At 39.5% G+C, this 20250-nt stretch overlaps 2 protein-coding genes across 3 annotated transcripts in view; one reads left to right on the top strand and one right to left on the bottom strand.

The window, feature by feature from the left end:
- cdpf1 (cysteine rich DPF motif domain containing 1) overlaps positions 1-20250 on the bottom strand; it is a 69401-nt gene that overhangs the window by 25973 nt on the left and 23178 nt on the right. The gene's annotated exons all lie outside the window — the stretch shown is intronic.
- Positions 1-20250, top strand: part of nampt1 (nicotinamide phosphoribosyltransferase 1) — a 40535-nt gene that overhangs the window by 11195 nt on the left and 9090 nt on the right. Inside the window, exons 2-8 of one of the 2 annotated variants that reach the window (XM_041215869.1) lie at positions 6470-6626; positions 8278-8381; positions 14237-14365; positions 14526-14684; positions 15181-15317; positions 18474-18699; positions 19745-19864. In XM_041215869.1, coding sequence (XP_041071803.1) covers positions 6470-6626; positions 8278-8381; positions 14237-14365; positions 14526-14684; positions 15181-15317; positions 18474-18699; positions 19745-19864 — 1032 coding nt within the window. The remainder of the gene's footprint in view (positions 1-6469; positions 6627-8277; positions 8382-14236; positions 14366-14525; positions 14685-15180; positions 15318-18473; positions 18700-19744; positions 19865-20250) is intronic. The other variant, XM_041215870.1, reaches the window with a different exon arrangement.

Raw genomic sequence — 20250 nt, 5'->3', positions numbered from 1 at the left:
TTCTCAACCCCGTTCTCCTGCCTTCTCCCCGTAACCTTTGATCCCCTTACCAATCAAGAACCTATCTATCTCAGTATTAAATACACTCAATGATCTGGCCTCCACAGCCTTCTGTGGCAATGAATTCCATAGATTCACAACTCTGGCTAAAGAAGTTTCTCCTCATTTCTGTTCTAAAAGGTCTTCCCTTTACTCTGAGGCTGAGCCCTCCAGTCCTAGTCTCTCCTACTAATGGAAACAACTTCCCCACGTCCACTCTATCCAGGCCTTTCAGTATTCTGTAAGTTTCAATCAGATCCCCCCTCATCCTTCTAAACTCCATCGAGTATAGACCCAGAGTCCTCAAACGTTCCTCATATGTTAAGCCTTTCATTCCTGGGATCACTCTCGTGAACCTCCTCTGGACCCTTTCCAGGGCCAGCACATCCTTCCTGAGATAACAGGGCCCAAAATTGCTCACAATATTCTAAATGTGGTCTGACCAGAGCCTTATAAAGCTTCAGCAGCACATCCCTGCTTTTATATTTTAGTCCTCTCGAAATAAATGCCAACATTGCATTTGCCTTCCTAACTACCGACTCAACCTGCAAGTTAACCTTAAGAGAATCCTGGACTAGGACTCCCAAGTCCCTTTGCACTCCAGACTTCTGAATTCCCTCCCCATTTAAAAAATAGTCTGTCTCTATTCTTCCTACCAAAGTGCATGACCTCACACTTCCCACGTTGTATTCCATCTGCCACTTCTTTGCCCATTCTCCTAACCTATCCAAATCCTTTTGCAGCCTCCCCGCCTCCTCAATACTACCTGTCCCTCCACCTATCTTTGTATCATCTGCAAACTTAGCTAGGATGCCCTCAATTCCTTCATCTAGATCATTAATGTATAAAGTGAAAAGTTGTGGTCCCAAAACTGACTACTGGAACTCCACTAGTCACCGGCCACTATCCTGAGAAGGACCCCCTTATCCCCACACTCTGCTTCCTGCCAGACAGCCAATCTTCTATCCATGCTAGTACCTTGCCTTTAACACCATGGGCTCTTATCTTACTGAGCAGCCTCCTGTGCGGCAGCTTGTCAAAGGCCTTCTGGAAGTCCAAGTAGATAACATCCATTGGCTCTCCTTTGTCTAACCTACTCGTTACCTCCTCAAAGAATTCTAACCAATTTGTCAGGCATGACCTCCCCTTGATGAAACCATGCTGACTTTGCCTGATTTTACCATGCACTTCCAAATATTCTGAAATCTCATCCTTAATAATGGACTCTAAAATCTTACCAACGACCAAGGTCAGGCTAATCGGCCTGTAATTTCCCGTCTTTTGCCTCACGCCCTTCTTAAACAAGGGGGTTACATTAGCGATTTTCCAGTCCTCTGGGACCCTCCCTGACTCCAGTGGTTCCTGAAAGATCACCACTAACGCCTCCACTATCTCTTCAGCTATCTCCTTCAGAACTCTGGCATGTAATCTATCCACCTTCAGACCTTTCAGTTTTCCTAGCACCTTCTCCTTGGTAATGGCCACCATACTCACCTCTGCCCCCCCGACTCAAACTTTGGGTATGTCACTCGTGTCTTCCATTGTGAAGACTGACGCAATATACCTATTCAGTTCCTCCGCCATTTCTTTGTTCCCCACTACTACTTCTCCAGCGTAATTTTCCAGCGGCCCAATGTCCACTTTTGCCTCTTTCTTTACATATCTTAAAAAAAAAACTCTTGCAATCTTCTTTTATATTACTGGCTAGTTTACCCTCATATTTAATCTTCTCCCTCCTTATTTCTTTCTTAGTTGTCATCTGTTGGTCTTTGTAGGTTTCCCAATCCCACTGCTTTTCGCCGCATTGTATGCTTTCTCTTTAGCTTTTATGCTGTCCCTGACTTCCCTTGTCAGCCATGGTTGCCTCGTGCTCCCTTTAGTATGCTTCTTCTTTCTAGGGATGAATTTTTGCTGTGTCTCCCAAATTACTTGCAGAAACTCCTGCCATTGCTGTTCCACTGCCTTTTCTGCTAGGCTCATCTCCCAGTCAATTTTGGCCAGCTCCTCCCTCATGCCTTTGTAGTTGCCTTTATTCAACTGTAATACCATAACATCTGACTCCAGCTTTTTCTTCTCAAATTGCAGAGTAAATTCTATCATATTATGGTCACTTCCTCCTAAGGGTTCCTTCACCTTAAGCTCCCTTATCAAATCTGCCTCATTACACATCACTAAATCTAGAATTGCCTGTTCCCTGGTGGGCTCCACCGCAAGCTGCTCCCTTTACACCTGTGTCTACCTACTTAACATTTCAAACCTAGCTTATCTTATATATCAAAGCCTTCAGACTATCTGCCTTTAATTCAATTAAGGCATACGCACACACACACCACTATTACTCTACAATAAATTCCAGTAACATTATGAAATGACATTATCTTCCTGACAGTTATAACGTTTGCCACATAAGGGGATATTAAGGCAGATGATCAGAGATCGATTTTAAGCAGTGTTTTAAAGGAGGATGGTGAGTCTGAGTGGTTTCGCGAGGGAATTACCGGATTCTGGGCCTCTAATCGAAGGTGCAGCCATTGTAGTACTAGCACTGTCTTCCATTGATTCAAGAAGATGAGTAGAATAAAGCAGGCTGCTTGGTTGGCACTCCACCACCTTAAATAATCCCTCCCTCCACCAACACACAGTGACAGCATTGTGTACCCTTTGCAAGATGGCGCAACTCACCAAGATTTCTTTGACATCGCCTTCCAAACCCTCGACCTCAAGGAGAGACAAGGGCAACAGATGCATGGGAGCATCACCTGGTTCCTCTCTAAGCCACACATTATCCTGACTTGGAACTGGGTTGCTGTTCCTTCACTATTGCTGGGTCAAAATCCTGGAACTCCCTTCCTAACAGCACTCTGAGGGTCGCTACACCACATGGACTGTAGCGGTTCACAAAGGTGGCTGATCACCACCACCTCAAGGGCAATTACAGATGGGCAATAAATGCTGGCCTATTTAGTGACGCCTGCAACCTGTGAAAGAATTAAATAGAGTAGGGTGCATCTGATCCCCAGGTGAGTTTGCCGAGAAGCAAATTTCACCTTCAAAAAGCTACATTGCAATCCTTTTAGAAATGCCGATCGCATATAGTGAAGACAATAGATAGATGACTGGACAATTTTGTGTGACTTTTCCATCTGAAGAAAGATGGATTTGGTGAAACTACCACTACGTGGGTTGTGATGCTATATAGCAGTGAAGTCAAAGATTTGGTTCTGCTGCCCCATAGAGTCCAGCTTCTTAATGAGCCATAAGGTCAAAAGTCTGTAACAATTAGTGAAAGCAATATAAACAGGCTTCCTCTGAAGTTTGCAATTCTCTGCAATCTTGCATAAAATTCAAAACCTGTTCCTTAGGAGTAAAATACTGCCTGCTCCTTTTTAATTACTTGTACCTCAAGTTTCTGGCACTGTGTCAAGAATGACTGATTTTATTAGTTGTTTTGGGGCTCATTAGAAGAGACTGGCTTGTATAAGCAGAATCCCATTCATTGGTTCTCCCAAGGTCGTCACTATTCTCTTCCCCAGTCTGAGGCCTCGCTCAGCTTTTAGGAATTCGTTGTGAATCCCATTCATGCCTGTTGCCATGGAAGGTTGTGGCATCAGTTAACACTCTGGCAAACTGCTTCATTAATTTTTGGATCTGTGAAACATGCAGCCAGCTTGCCCTACATGCATACTGTCTGTTGGATCATCTGGTAACTTTATATAATTTTTATCCAAATCACAACAATGTGAAGACAGGTCCTGTCGATCATGGGCATTAGCCCAAAAGGATCCTTTCTATCATGCTTGATAAATTGACCAAAGGAAAATTGATTCATAGTCAAGAAAAGGTGATACCAAAGAAGTGCACTTGGCTTATATTTAGTGGTTTTTAAAATTCTGTATGTTAGCTAATGGATACTTTTATCAATGCAGCAAATAGTAGTAATGCCAAGGACTGAAGGATTCTTGATGTCTCAAAAAAAAATGATGAAAAGCAAATCTTCTAACATGCCCAAATAGGCATTGTTATCAAGGCATACAAACTAATGTTTAACATATTTCACCCTGAGATGGGTATTATAGTAAGGGAAGTTCAGCAGAGTTTATGGCCCCATTATAGACAACTACTAGCAAGAGGGTAACCAGGGAAAGGGTAGGCCCACTCAGGGACAGAGGTGGGAATCAGTGTGTGGAGCCAGAAAAAATGGGAGAGATACTGAATGAATACTTCTCATCAGTATTCACCAAAGAAAAGGACTTAGCGGTCGATTTGTCCAGGGAAGAATGTGTAGATAGCCTGGATCATGTTGAGATCAAAAAAGAGGTGTTAGGCGTCTTGAAGAATATTAAGGTGGATAAGTCCCCAGGGCCAGATGGGATCTACCCCAGAGTACTGAGGGAGGCAAGGGAGGAGATTGCTAGGGCCTTGACAGAAATCTTTGTATCCTCACTGGCTATGGGTGAGGTCCCAGAGGACTGGAGAATGGCCAATGTTGTTCCATTGTTTAAGAAGGGTGGCAGGGATAATCCAGGAAATTACAAGCCGGTGAGCCTTACGTCAGTGGTAGGGAAATTATTGGAGAAGATTCTTCATGACAGGATTTACTATCATTTGGAAGCAAATGGGCGTATTAGTGAGAGGCAGCATGGTTTTGTGAAGGGGAGGTCGACATGAGTTTTTCGAGGAAGTGACAAAGATGATCGATGATGGAAGGGCAGTGGCTGTTATATACATGGATTTCAGTAAGGCCTTTGACAAGGTCCCTCATGGCAGATTGGTAAAGAAGGTGAAGTCTCGTGGGATCAGAGGTGAGCTGGCAAGATGGATACAGAATTGGTTTGGTCATAGAACACAGAGGGTAGCAGTGGAAGGGTGCTTTTCTGAATGGAGAGCTGTTACTAGTGGAGTTCTGCAGGGATCAGTGCTGGGACCTTTGCTGTTTGTAGTATACATAAGTGATTTAGAGGAAAATGTAACTGGGCTAATTAGTAAGTTTGCAGACAACACTAAGGTTGGAGGAGTTGCAGATAGTGAAGAGGATTGTCAAAGGATACAACGGGATATAGATCGGTTGGAGACTTGGGTGGAGAAATGGCAGATGGAGTTTAACCCAGACAAATGCGAGGCAATGCATTTTGGAAGGTCTAATACAGGCAGGAATTATACAGTAAATGGCAGAACCCTTAAGTGCACTGAAGGGCAGAGGGATCTGGGTGTACAGATGTACAGGTCACTGAAAGTGGCAATGCAAGTGGATAAGGTAGTCAGGAAGGCATATGGCATGCTTGCCTTCATTGGCAGGGGTATTGACTATAAAAGCTGGGAAGTCATGCTGCAGCTGTATAGAACCTTGGTTAGGCCACACTTGGAATATTGCGTGCAATTCTGGTCGCCACATTACCAAAATGATATGGAGGCGTTGGAGAGGGTGCAGAGGAGGTTTACCAGGGTGCTGCCTGGTCTGGGGGTTATTATCTATGAGGAGAGGTTGGAGAAACTCAAATTGTTCTCACTAGAGCGACAGAGATTGAGGGGCGACTTGATAGAAGTTTACAATATTATGAATGGCACGGACTGAGTAGATAGAAGCTTTTTCCCAGGGTGGAAGAGTCAATTACTAGGGGACAAAGATTTAAGGTGAGAGGAGAAAACTATAGAGGAGATGTGCGGGGCAAGTTTTTTACGCAGAGGGTACCGAGTGTTTGGAATTCGCTGCCAGAGGAGGTGGTGGAAGCAGGTACGATAGTGGTGTTTAAGAGGCAGCTTGACAAATACATGAATAGGATGGGAATAGAGGGATACGGACCCCGGAAGTGCAAAAGGTTTTAGTTGACGGACAATATGATCGGTGCAGTCTTGGAAGGCCGAAGGGCCTGTTCCTGTGCTGTACTTTTCTTTGTCCTTTGTACTTTCGGTTATAATGGAAAGTTGCATTCCAACTGTAACTGCTGTTACTCACTTTTCATTTGCTTTCTCTGCCCAGGTTTTGAATCACTATTGCACCATCCATGTGTTGCCAAATAGAGGTGTTACTTTGTAAAATAATTTCTTGATCTCGTTAATTGGCACGTTATTAGCATATTATTTTGATCTGATGAATCATTGATTTGAGATTAGATGAACTGTTGGTGCTTTTGGACTTCAATTTCTGTTGGAAATTCTGTGTGATGCTTACAGACTTTGTGTAGTGGGAAGTTGCATGGATTGCTAGCTTTGAATCCTTTGTCGTTAAGCTAGGAAATGTAAACTTAATATTGTTTTGAATGATTTTCTACCAGCAATTTATTACATTCTGTCGACAGTTGTAAACTATCCTGGCTGAATTTAATTTTTTGTGTACCTCACTTCCTTTAGTGCCACTTGGTATATTTTAAAATAAGCCTTCGATTAAACTTTTTACTGTATTTACTGTCTTACACTTCGTCCATTTACAAAGGTGACTCACTATCTGCTGTATCCACCTAATACAAGCAAGGTATATTCTTATTTCGAATGTCGTGAGAAGAGGAAGGAAGATATCAAATCCAAGAGGGTGCAATATAATGAAACTGTGTTCTATGGTTTACAGTACATTCTCAAGAAATATTTAGCAGGTGATTTTTTTAACTACTTACTGTCTTGCATGTGAATCAAACATTTTAAAAGTTGGTATATAGATCACTTTTAGTATTGTTATCTCTACTGCAACATAATTGCTATCAATATTTCTTGATGCTCGTTCTCAGTTGTACTCTGTTGATGAAAAATGGAATCACTCAGTTTGAGGTGTAGATGTATGTAGTGATAATGTGGGGTCATTCAGACATTAAAGAATATAAAAGCCTCAATGCAAACTTCAGCTATAATCCAGTGTTCTAGGATTTTTCCTAGACAATAGGGCAGGTGTGTGTGTGTGTTTATACAGCTGTTTGTATTGGTACTGTTTTATGCAGTTAACTCTTTACAAACTTGACACTGACAGCAAAATCTGGGCCAAAGGAACTGTGGTTGCTGTTAACCTGCTGGCAGCTTTCCGCAGCAGCTTTAGAGCTCCAGTCAGGTATCTCACCCAGCCCTGCATCACCTTCAGGGTTTCTGAGAGCTGGACAAGTAACAACTTGTTTTTTTGGTATCAGGCAACTTGGCAATTAAGTACCGCAAACTTGTCACCATTGCATTAGCTTAAATGCCAGGTCTATTAGCAAGAACTGTTGCAGTGCACCCTGTAGAAGAGCAGGGTATTCTTGACGGCAGTTCGGGATTTATGCTTTTAAAATGTGCAGATGCTGGAAGTTGCTATCTGATTTATGTTATAACAGTGAACAATAATAGCCTCCCCCTATGCTCAATGTAAAATCTGAGCCACTGTTTGTTCTTGCCACCCTTTTACTGACATCTATCTTAAATTTTACATTTCAAACCCTGAACCAGTACCCTCCTGGGCATATGGAAGTTTTGTTTCCGGTTTGCATTTTCTATCCCATTAAGAATTTTGTGTATCCTCAAAGGCTTAATGCAGACACATCTTTTGAGGCTGAAGACATTCAGCTTATCTAGTAGTGTTCATAGCTGTTGCCTTTGACACTGGATGTTCCATGCATATTACGGTGACCAGAATTATGTATAGTACTCCAGATACAGCCTGATCAGATCACTGCATGGCTTCAACATGATTTCTGGGAGTGTGAACTTGCATGTTTGAATCAACTTTTATTATCATAAATGCTTTCTTGCCCATAGAATACTAGTGCCTCCTGTTAGTTTGGAATAAAGCAACTTAGCTGATCATTGACAAATGTTCATTCCCAGATAAAGCCTGTTTACCTCTTCATATCTTAGCTGCCACCTCTGAATCTACAGGTCTTCTAGCTTTGTATCAGCTGGAAACTTTAATCTAATTACCCATTCACTAACATTAGTTTGAACCTATATGATGCTTTGCTCTCAGCTGTACAGAGATCACTGTCTTTATTTGGGTGAAAGAAATTGTTTGGTTACCTATTCATTACAAAACGTTGAGTGTCTGATTTATCATGACATGCTTCAATGATACAAAATTGGTATGATAAAATTCCTTGGACAATTAGCAGTAGTAAATTGGTGTATGAACAAGCTTTTCCAAAAGAACATTTTCAGGAAATAAGTGCCGTTACGACTTACCTTTTTATAAATAACAATATTTAGAAAGGTTGGGTCTGAGTAGCTCAAACATGGATTAATTGTTTAACCTCTAAATGAAAATTGCTTCCTCTAAATTTTAAACAGGCAGAGTTGTAACAAAGGAGAAAATTCAAGAGGCCAAAGAGGTCTACAGAGAACATTTTCAACATGATGTATTTAATGAGAGTGGTTGGAATTATATTCTTGAGGTAGGAGATTTAAGATTTTGTCTGCTGCGGAAATTGTAAATGTCAGGAACTATTGATTTTATTCCCATGAACCAGATGGTTTTGGTTTTCCCTCTCACACCCTTGCCAAAGCATTTACCTATTGCTAGGCCATGGTTTGAGTCCTACATTGGTCTCTTACCCTTGTGACTAATTATGCCAGAGCCTTGGTAAAGATTGTGGGCTCTTTGACCACAAGAGACTTCACAGTCCAATCAATACTATCTCCTGTTATGCATGCATTTCTGAATATGGTTTCTGGATAGCAGTTAGATTTCCTGATATTACTTTAATTGATAACCATCTCTCCACTCCAGGGTGCTGAAGCCATTTGTTCCACTCTTATAGTGATAAAGTTTAGAGGCTTGCTTTTTCATAAATGTATTGTCGAGGGGCAAATCTTCTGGATTATGGTTAATTCTTTAACGGGCTAAGTGTCAAGTAATCAACATTGAACATGAAACATTTGAATGCACACGCAACGAGTCGGTCGGCATCAGTAAAAGTGGAGGACGGTTAAGATCTTGGAGTGATTCACCAGTCACTAAGTTAGTGAGAGGCTAAAATTAGAATACAAATAAAGGCCTGGATTTAAATGGAACATTTTTAGCTTTTGTGCTTATTTAGAATGTTATATGCAATGGTGAGTATTGCATCTTCAAAAAGATAATCTTGCATTTGAGAGGGAAGAAGTGAATGGTTACCTGGCTTGGGTGAGACATGTTGAATAATAGTACCTCATTCAACATTTCTATGCTGGCATTAAATCAGCTTGACCATTATGTATCCAGCTTGTGATAGTTAAGTGCAGAGTAAAGGCTGAATGAGTGTAATGAATTCGGGGACATTGTTAGCTTCTGCTAGCAAGTAGGAGCACATGTGGTGTTTCTCTGCTTATAGCCAACTTATTTGGACTTGAGTAGAATTGGTGCAGGCAATTAGTTAAATTCAATTGCTATAATTGAATTCCTGAGAGTTTACCAGTATAGCATTAAAACTCTAGCACAGACCTTGTGAAGAGAATTTGAAAACGATAGTCTTTTTAATAAACAGTATAACCAACTTGCAATTATAGAATGTCTTTTAACGTGTAAAAATGTTCTAAGCTGTCAGTTGTTTAAAAAAAAATGCTGAACCAAAGGAGACATAGGAGGGATGGTTTTAAGACTTCCTTAAGGAAAATCTTAAAGGAAGCAACAATTTTTTAAGACCTTTTAGAAAGGGAGGTTCGAGATGGTGCAGTAGTTCACAAGAACTGAAGGGTTCAAAAGGGTTTTTGTTTTTTGGAGGGAGCCGAATGACAGTGATTTTGAAAGAGGGAAACAGTAGTTGTTTACCACAAATCACTTATCATGTTAGTTACTTTGGGGCCAAGAAGGCAAGTATTTGGAATGGGGTTGAGAAGTGGATCTCCTGCACTAGGTAAGACTGAAAGGACATAAGATGGGAACAAAACTAGAGATGGGAGTTCAAAGCAGACTGTTGTTAGGTTTAGCTTGGGTAAGAGATAGAGACCATCCATTCTACTGCCTCCGTCCTATCTTGGTGATAGATCCATGAGCTCTTTACACTTGTTGGCAACATAGAGCAGTGGAAAGGGGTTTAAAGATATGGGTGTTTATTGAAAAAAGAAGCTGGGTTAGCTTTGCTCTCCAGGATGATATTAGATAAGTTGACAATTTTGACAGAAGAGAGGTCCAATGGAGCTTGATTTGAAAACAATCCGCGATGGATGGCTATGTCTATTATGTGCAATATACTGGAAAGGATACAAGTTATGTTCTGAAAGACAAGAGTTTAACAATAATAGTGCATCAGTGACTAAGATCTATATAAGGGATGGTATTAAAAAAAATTAAAGGCCATTGAGCTGATTGCCCAAGGCATTCACAATAAGGGAGATGAACTAGCGGCACAAATCCAGATAAATAGTTTAGATCTAATTGCCAAATCTGGGAAATGAATATTCTAGAGTACAAAACATTATGAAAAGACAGGCAGAATAGAAGAGGAGGAGCGTCAGCCCTCATACCAAAAGACAACAAAAGCACAGTAGTGAGAAAGAATCTTGGCCCAGAAGATCAAGAAGTAGAATACATATCAGTGGCGATTAGAAATAAAAAGATCAGGAACCACTGGTTTGAGTAGTCTATAGACTACTGAACAGCAGTTATATCATTTGACAGAATATTTAGCAAGAAATAATTGGAGCTTGTAACAGGCATAGTGATAATTGTAGGGGACATTAATCTTCTTATAGACTGGACAAAAGAATTGGCAAAGATAGTCTGGAGAATAAGATTGTAGAATGCTCTTGCAATAGTGAAACCAACCATCGATAAAACTATTTTAACCCCAGTGTTGTGCAATGAAGCAGGGTTAGTTCGTAATCTCATAGTAAAAAGATCCTCTGGGAAAAACGGATCATAATACAAATGAATTCCATATTAAGTTTTACTAAAACATACTCCAATCACAAACAAGAATCTTAAACTTAAAGCCAATTAGATAGGTATGAGGGGAAAGCTGGCTAAGATTGATTGGGTAAATGACTAAAAGGTATGGTGGTAAATAAACATTGGGAAACATTTAAAGAAGCAATTCAAAATGTTCAACAAAAATACATTCCATTGAGAAGCAAAAACTCAGCGCGAAAGAACCATCAGTACCTTATTAAGGATGTTATCGATAGTATTAGTTTGAAAGAAGAGGCTTATAATAATGCAAAGAAGCCTGAGGGTTGCGAGTATTTTAGAATTCAACAAAGGGTGACCAAAAAGTTGAAGATGACGGGGAAAATAGAATATGGGAGGAAAGTAGCCAGGAATATAAAAAATATTGTGAAAGCTCTTACAAAGAAAGAGCATAATTAAAAGTAAATGTTGCTCCCAATTGTGGACCAGCATAATTGGGATGAAATTGATAAAGAATGATGAAATGGCAGACATTGAGCAAATATTTTGTTCGTCTTCACGGTGGAAGACAAACATTACATGGGATAAATAGAGGGCAGCCAAGAGTGAGAAACTTAAGATAATAACAGCAGAGAAAAGGTATTATAGAAGCTTGAGGGATCAGGACTAAAATCCAGCAAATCCCTAGGACCTGTTGACGTACACCCTAGGATTCTGAAAGAAGTAGCTGCACAGATAATGGATGTTATTATTTTCTAAAGTTCCCTAGGTTAGCAGATTTGTTGTTAGCGAATGTAACACAGCTATTCAAGAAGGAACAGAGAGAAAACAGAACTACAGGCATGTTAACTTGACATCAGTCATCAGAAAAATGCTGGAATCCATTATTAAAAAAGACATACTATGATTTTCTAAGTACATAGTTATAATCAGACAAAGTCAAGGTGGTTATACGAAAGGAAAATCATGTTTGACAAACTTATTAAGAGTTCTTTGAGGACATAACTAGTAGGGTAGATAAAGGTGTACCCAGATGCAGTATGCTTGGATTTCCAAAAGGCTAATATACAAAATAAGGATGCATGGAGTTGAGGGCAATCTATTAGCATTGATAGAGGATTGGTTAACTGACAGGAAACAGGGATAAAAGAAGTACTTTTAATTTGGCAGGCGAGTGGAGTGCCGCAAGTGTCAGTGCTGGGGCCAACTTAGACAAAGAGACAGTCATGTATCTAAGTTTGTTTATGTTTCCTCATAGCTTATAGATTCTTACCTAGGTCTGTATCATAAACAAACTTAGATACATGACTGTCTTTTTGTCTATGAGGAGGACACAAGCTACAAAGAGATATAGATAGAATAAATGAATGGAGTATATATTGGGGAAATGTAAGGATATTCACTTTGGTAGTAAGAACAAAAATGCAGAATATTTTTAAAAGATGTGAAACTTGTAAAGTTGATGTTGAAAGACAAGGAACGCAAAAAATAGCATGCAAGTACAGCAAGCTATTAGAGAGGTAAATGGCATGTTGGCCTTTATTGCAAGGAGATTGGCGCACAAGAGTAAAGTCTTGCTAAAATTATATGGGGCTTTGGTGAGACCACATTTGGAGTACTGTACTCAGTTTTGGCCTCCCTATTTAAGGAAGGATATACCCACATTGAAGGTGGTGCAACAAAGGTTCACTAGATTGGTTTTTGGAATGAGGGTGTTGTCCTATGATAAGAGCCTGAGTAAATTGGCCCTATGTTGTCTGGACTTTAAAAGAATGAGGTGATCTCATTGAAACATACAACATTCTGAAGGGGCTGCACTGGGTAGATACTGCAACATCGTTTCCCTTGGTGGCGAATCGGGAACACTGGGGCAGGGTAAAGAGTCAATCGTTTAGGACTGAGACTAGGAAAAACTTCTTCACTTGGAGGGTTGTGAAACTTTGGAATTCTCTTCCCAGAGTGTTGTGGGTGCTCTGTCATTGATTGCATTGGAGGCTGAGATAGACAGATTTTTGGTGTCTCGGAATCTGGGGCTATAGTAAGTGGGAGGGAAAGTGGATGCAGATTATGCAATGAAGCAGATCATCAGTCATGGACTCAAGTTCTGTCGAAGGGTCATGAGGACTCGAAACATCAACTCTTTTCTTCTCCGCCGATGCTGCCAGACCTGCTGAGTTTTTCCAGGTAATTCTGTTTTTGTTTTGGATTTCCAGCATCCGCAGTTTTTTTGTTTTTATCTTATTATTTTAGATCATCAGTCATGATCGTATTGAATGGCAGACAGGGCTTAATGGGCTGTTTGGTCTACTCCTATTTTACGTTCACAATGAAAGCCACAGAAAAGTTCTTTCCCCGAACTGGAAGCCATTTTTCTCATTAGATGGATTAAAAATTTTCCTCAATAAAGAGAGTAGACTCTTGGCATATGTAGATTGTGCTGTGAATTTTCTTTTTCTGTATTAATACCAAGTTAGGAATAAGATAGAGATTTGGTTAAAAAATTAGGTAAACCAGGCTTAACATGCATAAACCTTTCTATCATTGGACTAAAAGCCCTCAAAAAAAAGGACAAGTCCCACAGACAGACATGTACTGGAAATTGAAATGGGGAGCAATTGTTTCAATAACCACTTTCCTTGGACATTGTTACCTTCCTTTCCAAAGAGATGCTGAAGGTCACAGATTTGCTTTATAAACAGCTAAGTTGTAATATTTAAAACTTGGATGTACCGTATTCTGACGTTCCAATTGTTCAATTTAATAAGCTGCTTAGATTGGGCCAGCTTTTTATGAGACACTGGCCAAAATGGCAATTGTATAATCCAGCCAAAAGCCAGTTTAGTAAACCTTGGCTTCTACAACAACAATGACACATTTAAAGTATCCATGTTAGCCAAAAGACCTTTCATTGCTTTACTAATCACATGTTTGATGTGATTTTCCTATTGCCTTTATGACCTTTGCCTTTCACTTGGTAGGATATTTCACAACAAGATTTTAAGTATGTAATGCAATAAATTATGCTTTTCCCTGTTTCTCCCCTCCACCCACCACCCCCCCGCCCCCCCCAATTCCCCAAAGAAAAATGCAGATGTTTTAAATATATCGGTCAGTTGAATATTTTGAGCTGTTGGGGCTATTAAAATTACATTTCTTATGAGCAAGGCTGTAAGGTTTTGAACCAGTATTTTTCCTTCACCCTTTTGAGTGAGCAATTTAAAACATTCAAATTAATTGCCTTCCTTAGCTTAGTAAATAGGGTGGTGTTCTTCATGGAGTAAAATGTACATGAATTATGGGAGCATTTGGATAGTTTTCCTATGATCACCAATTTTTCAAAGTATATGAAAATTATAACTCTTTTTCAAAATTATACAAAAATGTTGAAAATGTGTTGTTTTGGATTTTGATTCTGTATTTTAGAAACATGATGGTCACCTTCCAATAGAAGTAAAGGCAGTTCCTGAAGGAAGTGTCATCCCTCGGGGAAATGTCCTTTTTACGGTTGAAAATACAGATCCAGAATGCTATTGGCTGACTAACTGGGTTGAGGTATGTATGCCCTTCTGTTTCTATGGAAAGTAAGTAAAATATTTGCAGGATATTCAGTCTCATCTAATTTTATGCAGTTTTGCCCTTAATCTCCATGATTTGGATGTGGGCAGAATCAGTCCTGCCAACTGTGACATTGCAGTTCCTTTTTTGCTTTCAGACAATTCTTGTTCAAACTTGGTATCCAATCTCTGTGGCCACGAATTCCAGAGAACAGAAGAAAATTTTAGCCAAGTACTTGATGCAGACTGCTGGTAATTTAGATGGACTGGAGTACAAGCTTCATGACTTTGGTTACAGAGGGGTTTCATCACAAGAGGTAAAGACTTTGTGCAACGACCCATGTGTTTTATCAGTAGAACTTTAACTGAATATACATGATGGCTTGGCTAAGAGCTAGATTAAGAAAGCAGAGGTCTTAATTTCACAAAACCTCTGTCTTTTTACTTGTGATTCTCTGTCTAGCAGAATGATTGGTGACTTAGTTGCAGTCCTGTGTTAACACTGCTCTGGAGTTATACACAGTATGTTTGCATAATGAGATGAATGGTTGGGATCTGAATCTTGTGGAAAATTATGATCACCCACCTTGCTACTATCGGAAAGATTGCATGATCAGGACACATGGGGCTTGGTGAAAAGCTAAATTAACTGAATTAAAACTAATGGTGCCTGTTTTTTTTTTTAAATTAATTAATTAATTGAGCTGTGCTGAGATAATGTAGTTTTGAATAGGCATTTATTCCAAAACCATGATTAAATTTCGTACAGCTCAATTTAATCGCCTGCATGTCATAATTTAATATTTCTTTTAGACGGCAGGAATTGGAGCATCTTCTCATCTAGTAAACTTCAAAGGAACAGACACTGTTGCAGGGATCACGGTCATCAAGAAGTATTATGGAACAAAGGACCCGGTGCCAGGCTTTTCAGTTCCAGCAGCAGAACACAGGTGAGCATTTCCATAATTTAACTTAGAATTGGGAAGCTGCATTCGAATTTTAAGGTAGTAAATTTCACACACAATGCTATGAGAAACATTTTACGAAGCAGTCGTGAGTAGGACTTCTAAGTTGGAAAATCGCATTTCCACATGGGAATGTTACTACGATTCCCTTAAACCTAATTTGCATCTTATATGAATTAATGAATGTTGTGATCACTTGTGGAGACGATTGAATCTGTAAACACCCCTTGCTTTTTAACAAAACCTCATTCTATTTAAGCTTTATCTTTATCTCGAAGAACGGTTTGTAAGTCTCCTATTTTGAATTCTCATTTATATTCTGATTGAAAAAGTTTATTTTACTTATCTGGGAGTAGAAGAGAAGTTCTTAACTCTGCATATTTCTTCATTGTGAGAATGCAAGAATTTGTTTATATCCCCCGTTTTATATTTTTAAATACAAGCCAGATATGATACTAATCACGATGATAGTCTGAATAAAGGTCTGTCATCTGAACCCCTTTGCACATCTATCGTTTACTCTTTGCAGGACAGACTGACTGAAACTTTTTACATTTTAAATATATAAATCCTCAGGGTTCTCCAACTGCTACCTGCCCTTAATTCATCCTACAGAAGTTTCAATCTTCATATCACCTTGCTGTACTATTGTTTCATTCTCTAACTTACTGTAAACTTCATCTTGCAAAGTTTCTTGTGATTTTACTTGTTTCAGTACTCATCAGTACTGAAGAGCTGATGAGAGCAATGAGTCATTGAGATTGCTTTAAAATACTTGTTCTCCACATTATTGTTTTGAGGAGCTTTGTTGACTTAATTCTGATGATTTATTAAATCTTGAACTTGTCTTTTTTACAACTATACCAGCTTGCAATCATTGTCAGGAAGATATAATAATCTTCATAATGTTATTAGAATTTATTGCAGAGTAATAGTGGGGTCTGTGTGTGTGACTTAATTGAATTAAAGGCAGCTGGTCTGAAGGCTTTGTATCAGCTACGTTTGAAACATTAAGTAGGTAAACATGGGGAAAGTTTTAGAATGTGAGGTGTAAAGGGAACATTTGCAACTTTTAAATAAACCAGACTAGCTTGAATTCAAAAGAGGGGGTGAAATGTTTCACCTAGCCAGGAGAAGTTAAGAAACCGTGTGCTTATTTTTCCCAAAGATTACTGGTAAAATTGGTACTGTGATAGATTTTTATTATTAGAGAGGTAAAGTCCAAAGACATAGTGAAACAATGGGAATTTGCATTCAATGAGGAAAATATGTATAAAGTTATCTATGTTGTGTGTAAGGGAAGGCATTTTAAGATCTAACACAAGTGTGAAAAGCCTCAAGCTGCTGTCTACAAGGAACTGAAGCTGAGAACACTCACTTTGAATTCGACTGTCCAGGGTGTGCACTTTGCCTGGGTCTGTTTAAATCTGTTTTACAATTGCCTTAACAGAAGTGTAATTGGGAGTTAGATTAATCAGCAGAACTAGAAGTTATTATGGTACTAATTTGTAAACCTGTATGAGCTTAAAGATCTTTATTTATTTAATAAAGGTTTAATTTAGTTTTGTAAGAAACCTATAAGACTTGGTTGCCTTTTTACTGAATTCAAAGCTCGCATCTCGAAATATGTAGAAGCTGCAAAACAGTTGAGTCTCACGTCGGTGGTAGGGAAACTATTGGAGAAAATTCTGAAGGAGAGAATCTATCTCCACTTGGAGAGGCAAGGTTTGATCAGGGATAGTCAGCATGGCTTTGTTAGAGGGAGGTAAAATTTGATTGAATTTTTTGAGTAGGTGACCAGGTGTGTAGATGAGGGTAGTGAAGCTGATGTAGTTTATATGGATTTCAGCAAAGCCTTTGACAATGTCCCACATGGGAGACTTATAAAGAAGGCAAATGCACTTGGGATACAGGGTAATTTGATAAGGTGGATTCAAAATTGGCTTAGTTGTAGGAGACAGAGGGTGATGACAGAAGAATGCTTTAGAGACTGGAAGCCAGTGTCCAGTGGCATACCACAGGGATCTGTGCTGGGTCCCCTATTATTCATCATTTATATAAACGACATATTTGATTCTGGGGGGGTATGATTAGTAAGTTTGCAGATGACACAAAGATTGGCCGTGTGGTTAACAGTGAGGTTGAGTGTCTTGGGCTACAGGAAGATATAGACGAGATGGTCAAATGGGCAGATAAGTGGCAGATGGAATTTAACCCTGAAAAGTGTGAGGTGATACACTTTGGAAGGAGTAATTTGACAAGGAAGTATTCAATGAACGGCATGACACTGGGAAGTTCTGAGGAACAAAGCGTGTGTGTCCATAGGTCTCTGAAGGCGGAGGGGCATGTTGGTAGGGTGGTGAAAAAGGCAAATGGGACACTTGCCTTTATCAATCGAGGCATAGATTACAAAAGTAGAGAGATCATGTTGGAGTTGTATAGAACCTTGGTGAGGCCACAGCTGGAGTACTGTGTGCAGTTGTGTTCGCCACATTTTTGGAAGGATGTGATTGCACTGGAGGGGGTGCAGAGGAGATTCACCAGGATATTGCCTGGGCTGAAATATTTAAGTTCTGTAGAGAGGTCGGATAGACTTGGGTTTTTGTTGGAGCAGAGAAGACTGAGGGGGCGACCTGACTGAGGTGTACAAGATTATGAGGGGCATGGACAGAGTGGATAGGGAGCAGCTGTTCCCCTTAGTTGAAGGATCAGTCACGAGGAGACACAAGTTCAAGGTGAGAGGCAGGAGGTTGAGGGGGTATGTGAAGAAAAACTTTTTTACCCAGAGGGTGGTGACTATCTGGAATGCACTGCCTGGGAGGGTGGTGGAGGCGGGTTGCCTCACATCCTTTAAATAGTACCTGGATGAGTGCTTGGCATGTCATAACATTCAAGGCTATGGGCCAAGTGCTGGTAAATGGGATTAGGTAGGTAGGTCAGGTATTTCTCTCATGTCGGTACAGATTCGAAGTGCCGAAGGGCCTCTTCTGCACTCTGATTCTGAGTTGTGGTAGCTGTTTCAGGCTTCCCTTTGGGATTTGAGCATTCAGCATTTACCATCAGCTGTGCCATAACAATCACATGTTAGTCTGTCATTTGGATGCTTCTTGAATGGTTTCTGTATTTTGTTTCTTTGAGCAGTACAATTACAGCATGGGGAAAAGACTGTGAAAAAGATGCCTTTGAACACATAATGAAGAAGTTTTCCACTGTGCCTGTATCAATTGTCAGTGATAGTTATGACATTTATAATGCTTGTGAAAAAATCTGGGGTGAGCACTTGAGAAGTTCAATAGAAGCAAGAAGCCCTGGAGCCCCACTCATTATTCGGCCAGATTCAGGAAATCCACTTGATACAGTTTTACAGGTAATATGGTTATCTCCTGTTTAGAGTATAGTTCCTTGTTTATAATTCCCTCTGTTAAAATATGACAAGTGTTGATGTATATATTTTTTAAAAAGTGAAAGTTTAATATACTTGTATGGGAATTGAAATGGTGAAATAAAGTTATAAATATTTAGAAATATGACTTCTCACTTATTTATTTTATTTTAACAGAATTCCAACTCTTCAGTGGCTCAGGCTGACCTAATTCCTCCAGTTGATTAGTTCCAATTGCACCTGAAGTTAGACACTAAAGTTAGGGGTTTCTTTGAGTGTTGGAATTGACCTAGGACTGTAGGAAAGCAAACCAAAACTATGCACACGTGAAACTGCTGAGACTTTTTCTGGCATATAACAATATGAATGTTACCATATTTTCTTCAGAATGAGATGGGACTATTCTAAACCAAATACCTCCCCCTAAAATTTTTAAGCAGAAATTCAGATTAGCATTACTTTGTGGGTTTGTACATATCTTGCCAAAAAAGTGAAACTAAATTACTGGTATTATTTGCAAGGATTTCCTACAGGGGTTCATTTACCAAAAGATCTAAAAAAAAATGGCATTGGGATCAACCTAAAATGTCAATGATGTCTCTTGTTTCATGCTGATACAAAGGATGAAAACTGTTAAGTGTTGCCACTCATGATGAGAAAGTCATTTTGTCAACTTTGATCTGGATTAAGATTTTTCAAATAGTGCCAACAGATTATGAAAGTTTTGAATCTCATTACTTGCTGGATTTGACCCCAGAGTTGTGAATTTATGGAACCCAGTTCCCAGCTCCACCCCTACAAATTGTATTGATGGTCTGTTCCGGACCCACAGCAATGGCAGGTCTTGTTCAATTTAGATTGGAGAGAAGAATTAGACTGTTGAATATAATACGTAATTCATTGTTTTGCAAGAGATATTTTGATGCTGTGATTGATCTTGAAGTAACTAGTCAAATAACTGATCTGTCAAATAACTGATCTTTGGTATTGTGTTGCTGAATTATCAAATTGTCAATTTTCTGGCCAACAGGTTCTTGAGATCCTTGGAAAGAAATTTCCACCAACTGAGAACTGTAAAGGTTTTAAAGTGCTTCCTCCTTACTTGAGAATTATTCAGGGAGATGGTGTGGATATATACACTCTGCAAGAGGTAAGAGTGCACAGCCCAGCTTGCACCAGATTTTGCTATTCAGTTATTTTTTTCAAGAGATACTAATGGCTGAGTTTTTATGGAAACTATTTGCATGATTGAAAGATGACCACTCAAAGCTAAGTATACTGCAACGTCTATTTCACACCAAAGCAGATGTTGATGGCGAAAAGGCTTGATTGGTTTTAAGAAGGACCTTAAGGGAGGAGAGTGGAGAGGAGACTAGTGAGATTGAGGGATTTAAACACTGATTTTTGAACTTGTATCATTGGGATAGGAGCCAAAGTAAGCAAGCAAGGGCAGTGGTAGCGGTTGAGTGGAACTTTGTCCATGTTTTAAACCAGCTCCTGTACATTTTATTGTACTTACATGCCCATGTTTAGTTT

The sequence above is a fragment of the Carcharodon carcharias genome, chromosome 21 (assembly GCF_017639515.1).
Source record: "Carcharodon carcharias isolate sCarCar2 chromosome 21, sCarCar2.pri, whole genome shotgun sequence".
Taxonomy (NCBI): Eukaryota; Metazoa; Chordata; class Chondrichthyes; order Lamniformes; family Lamnidae; genus Carcharodon; species Carcharodon carcharias.
This window is presented reverse-complemented; position numbering and strand designations above follow the sequence as displayed.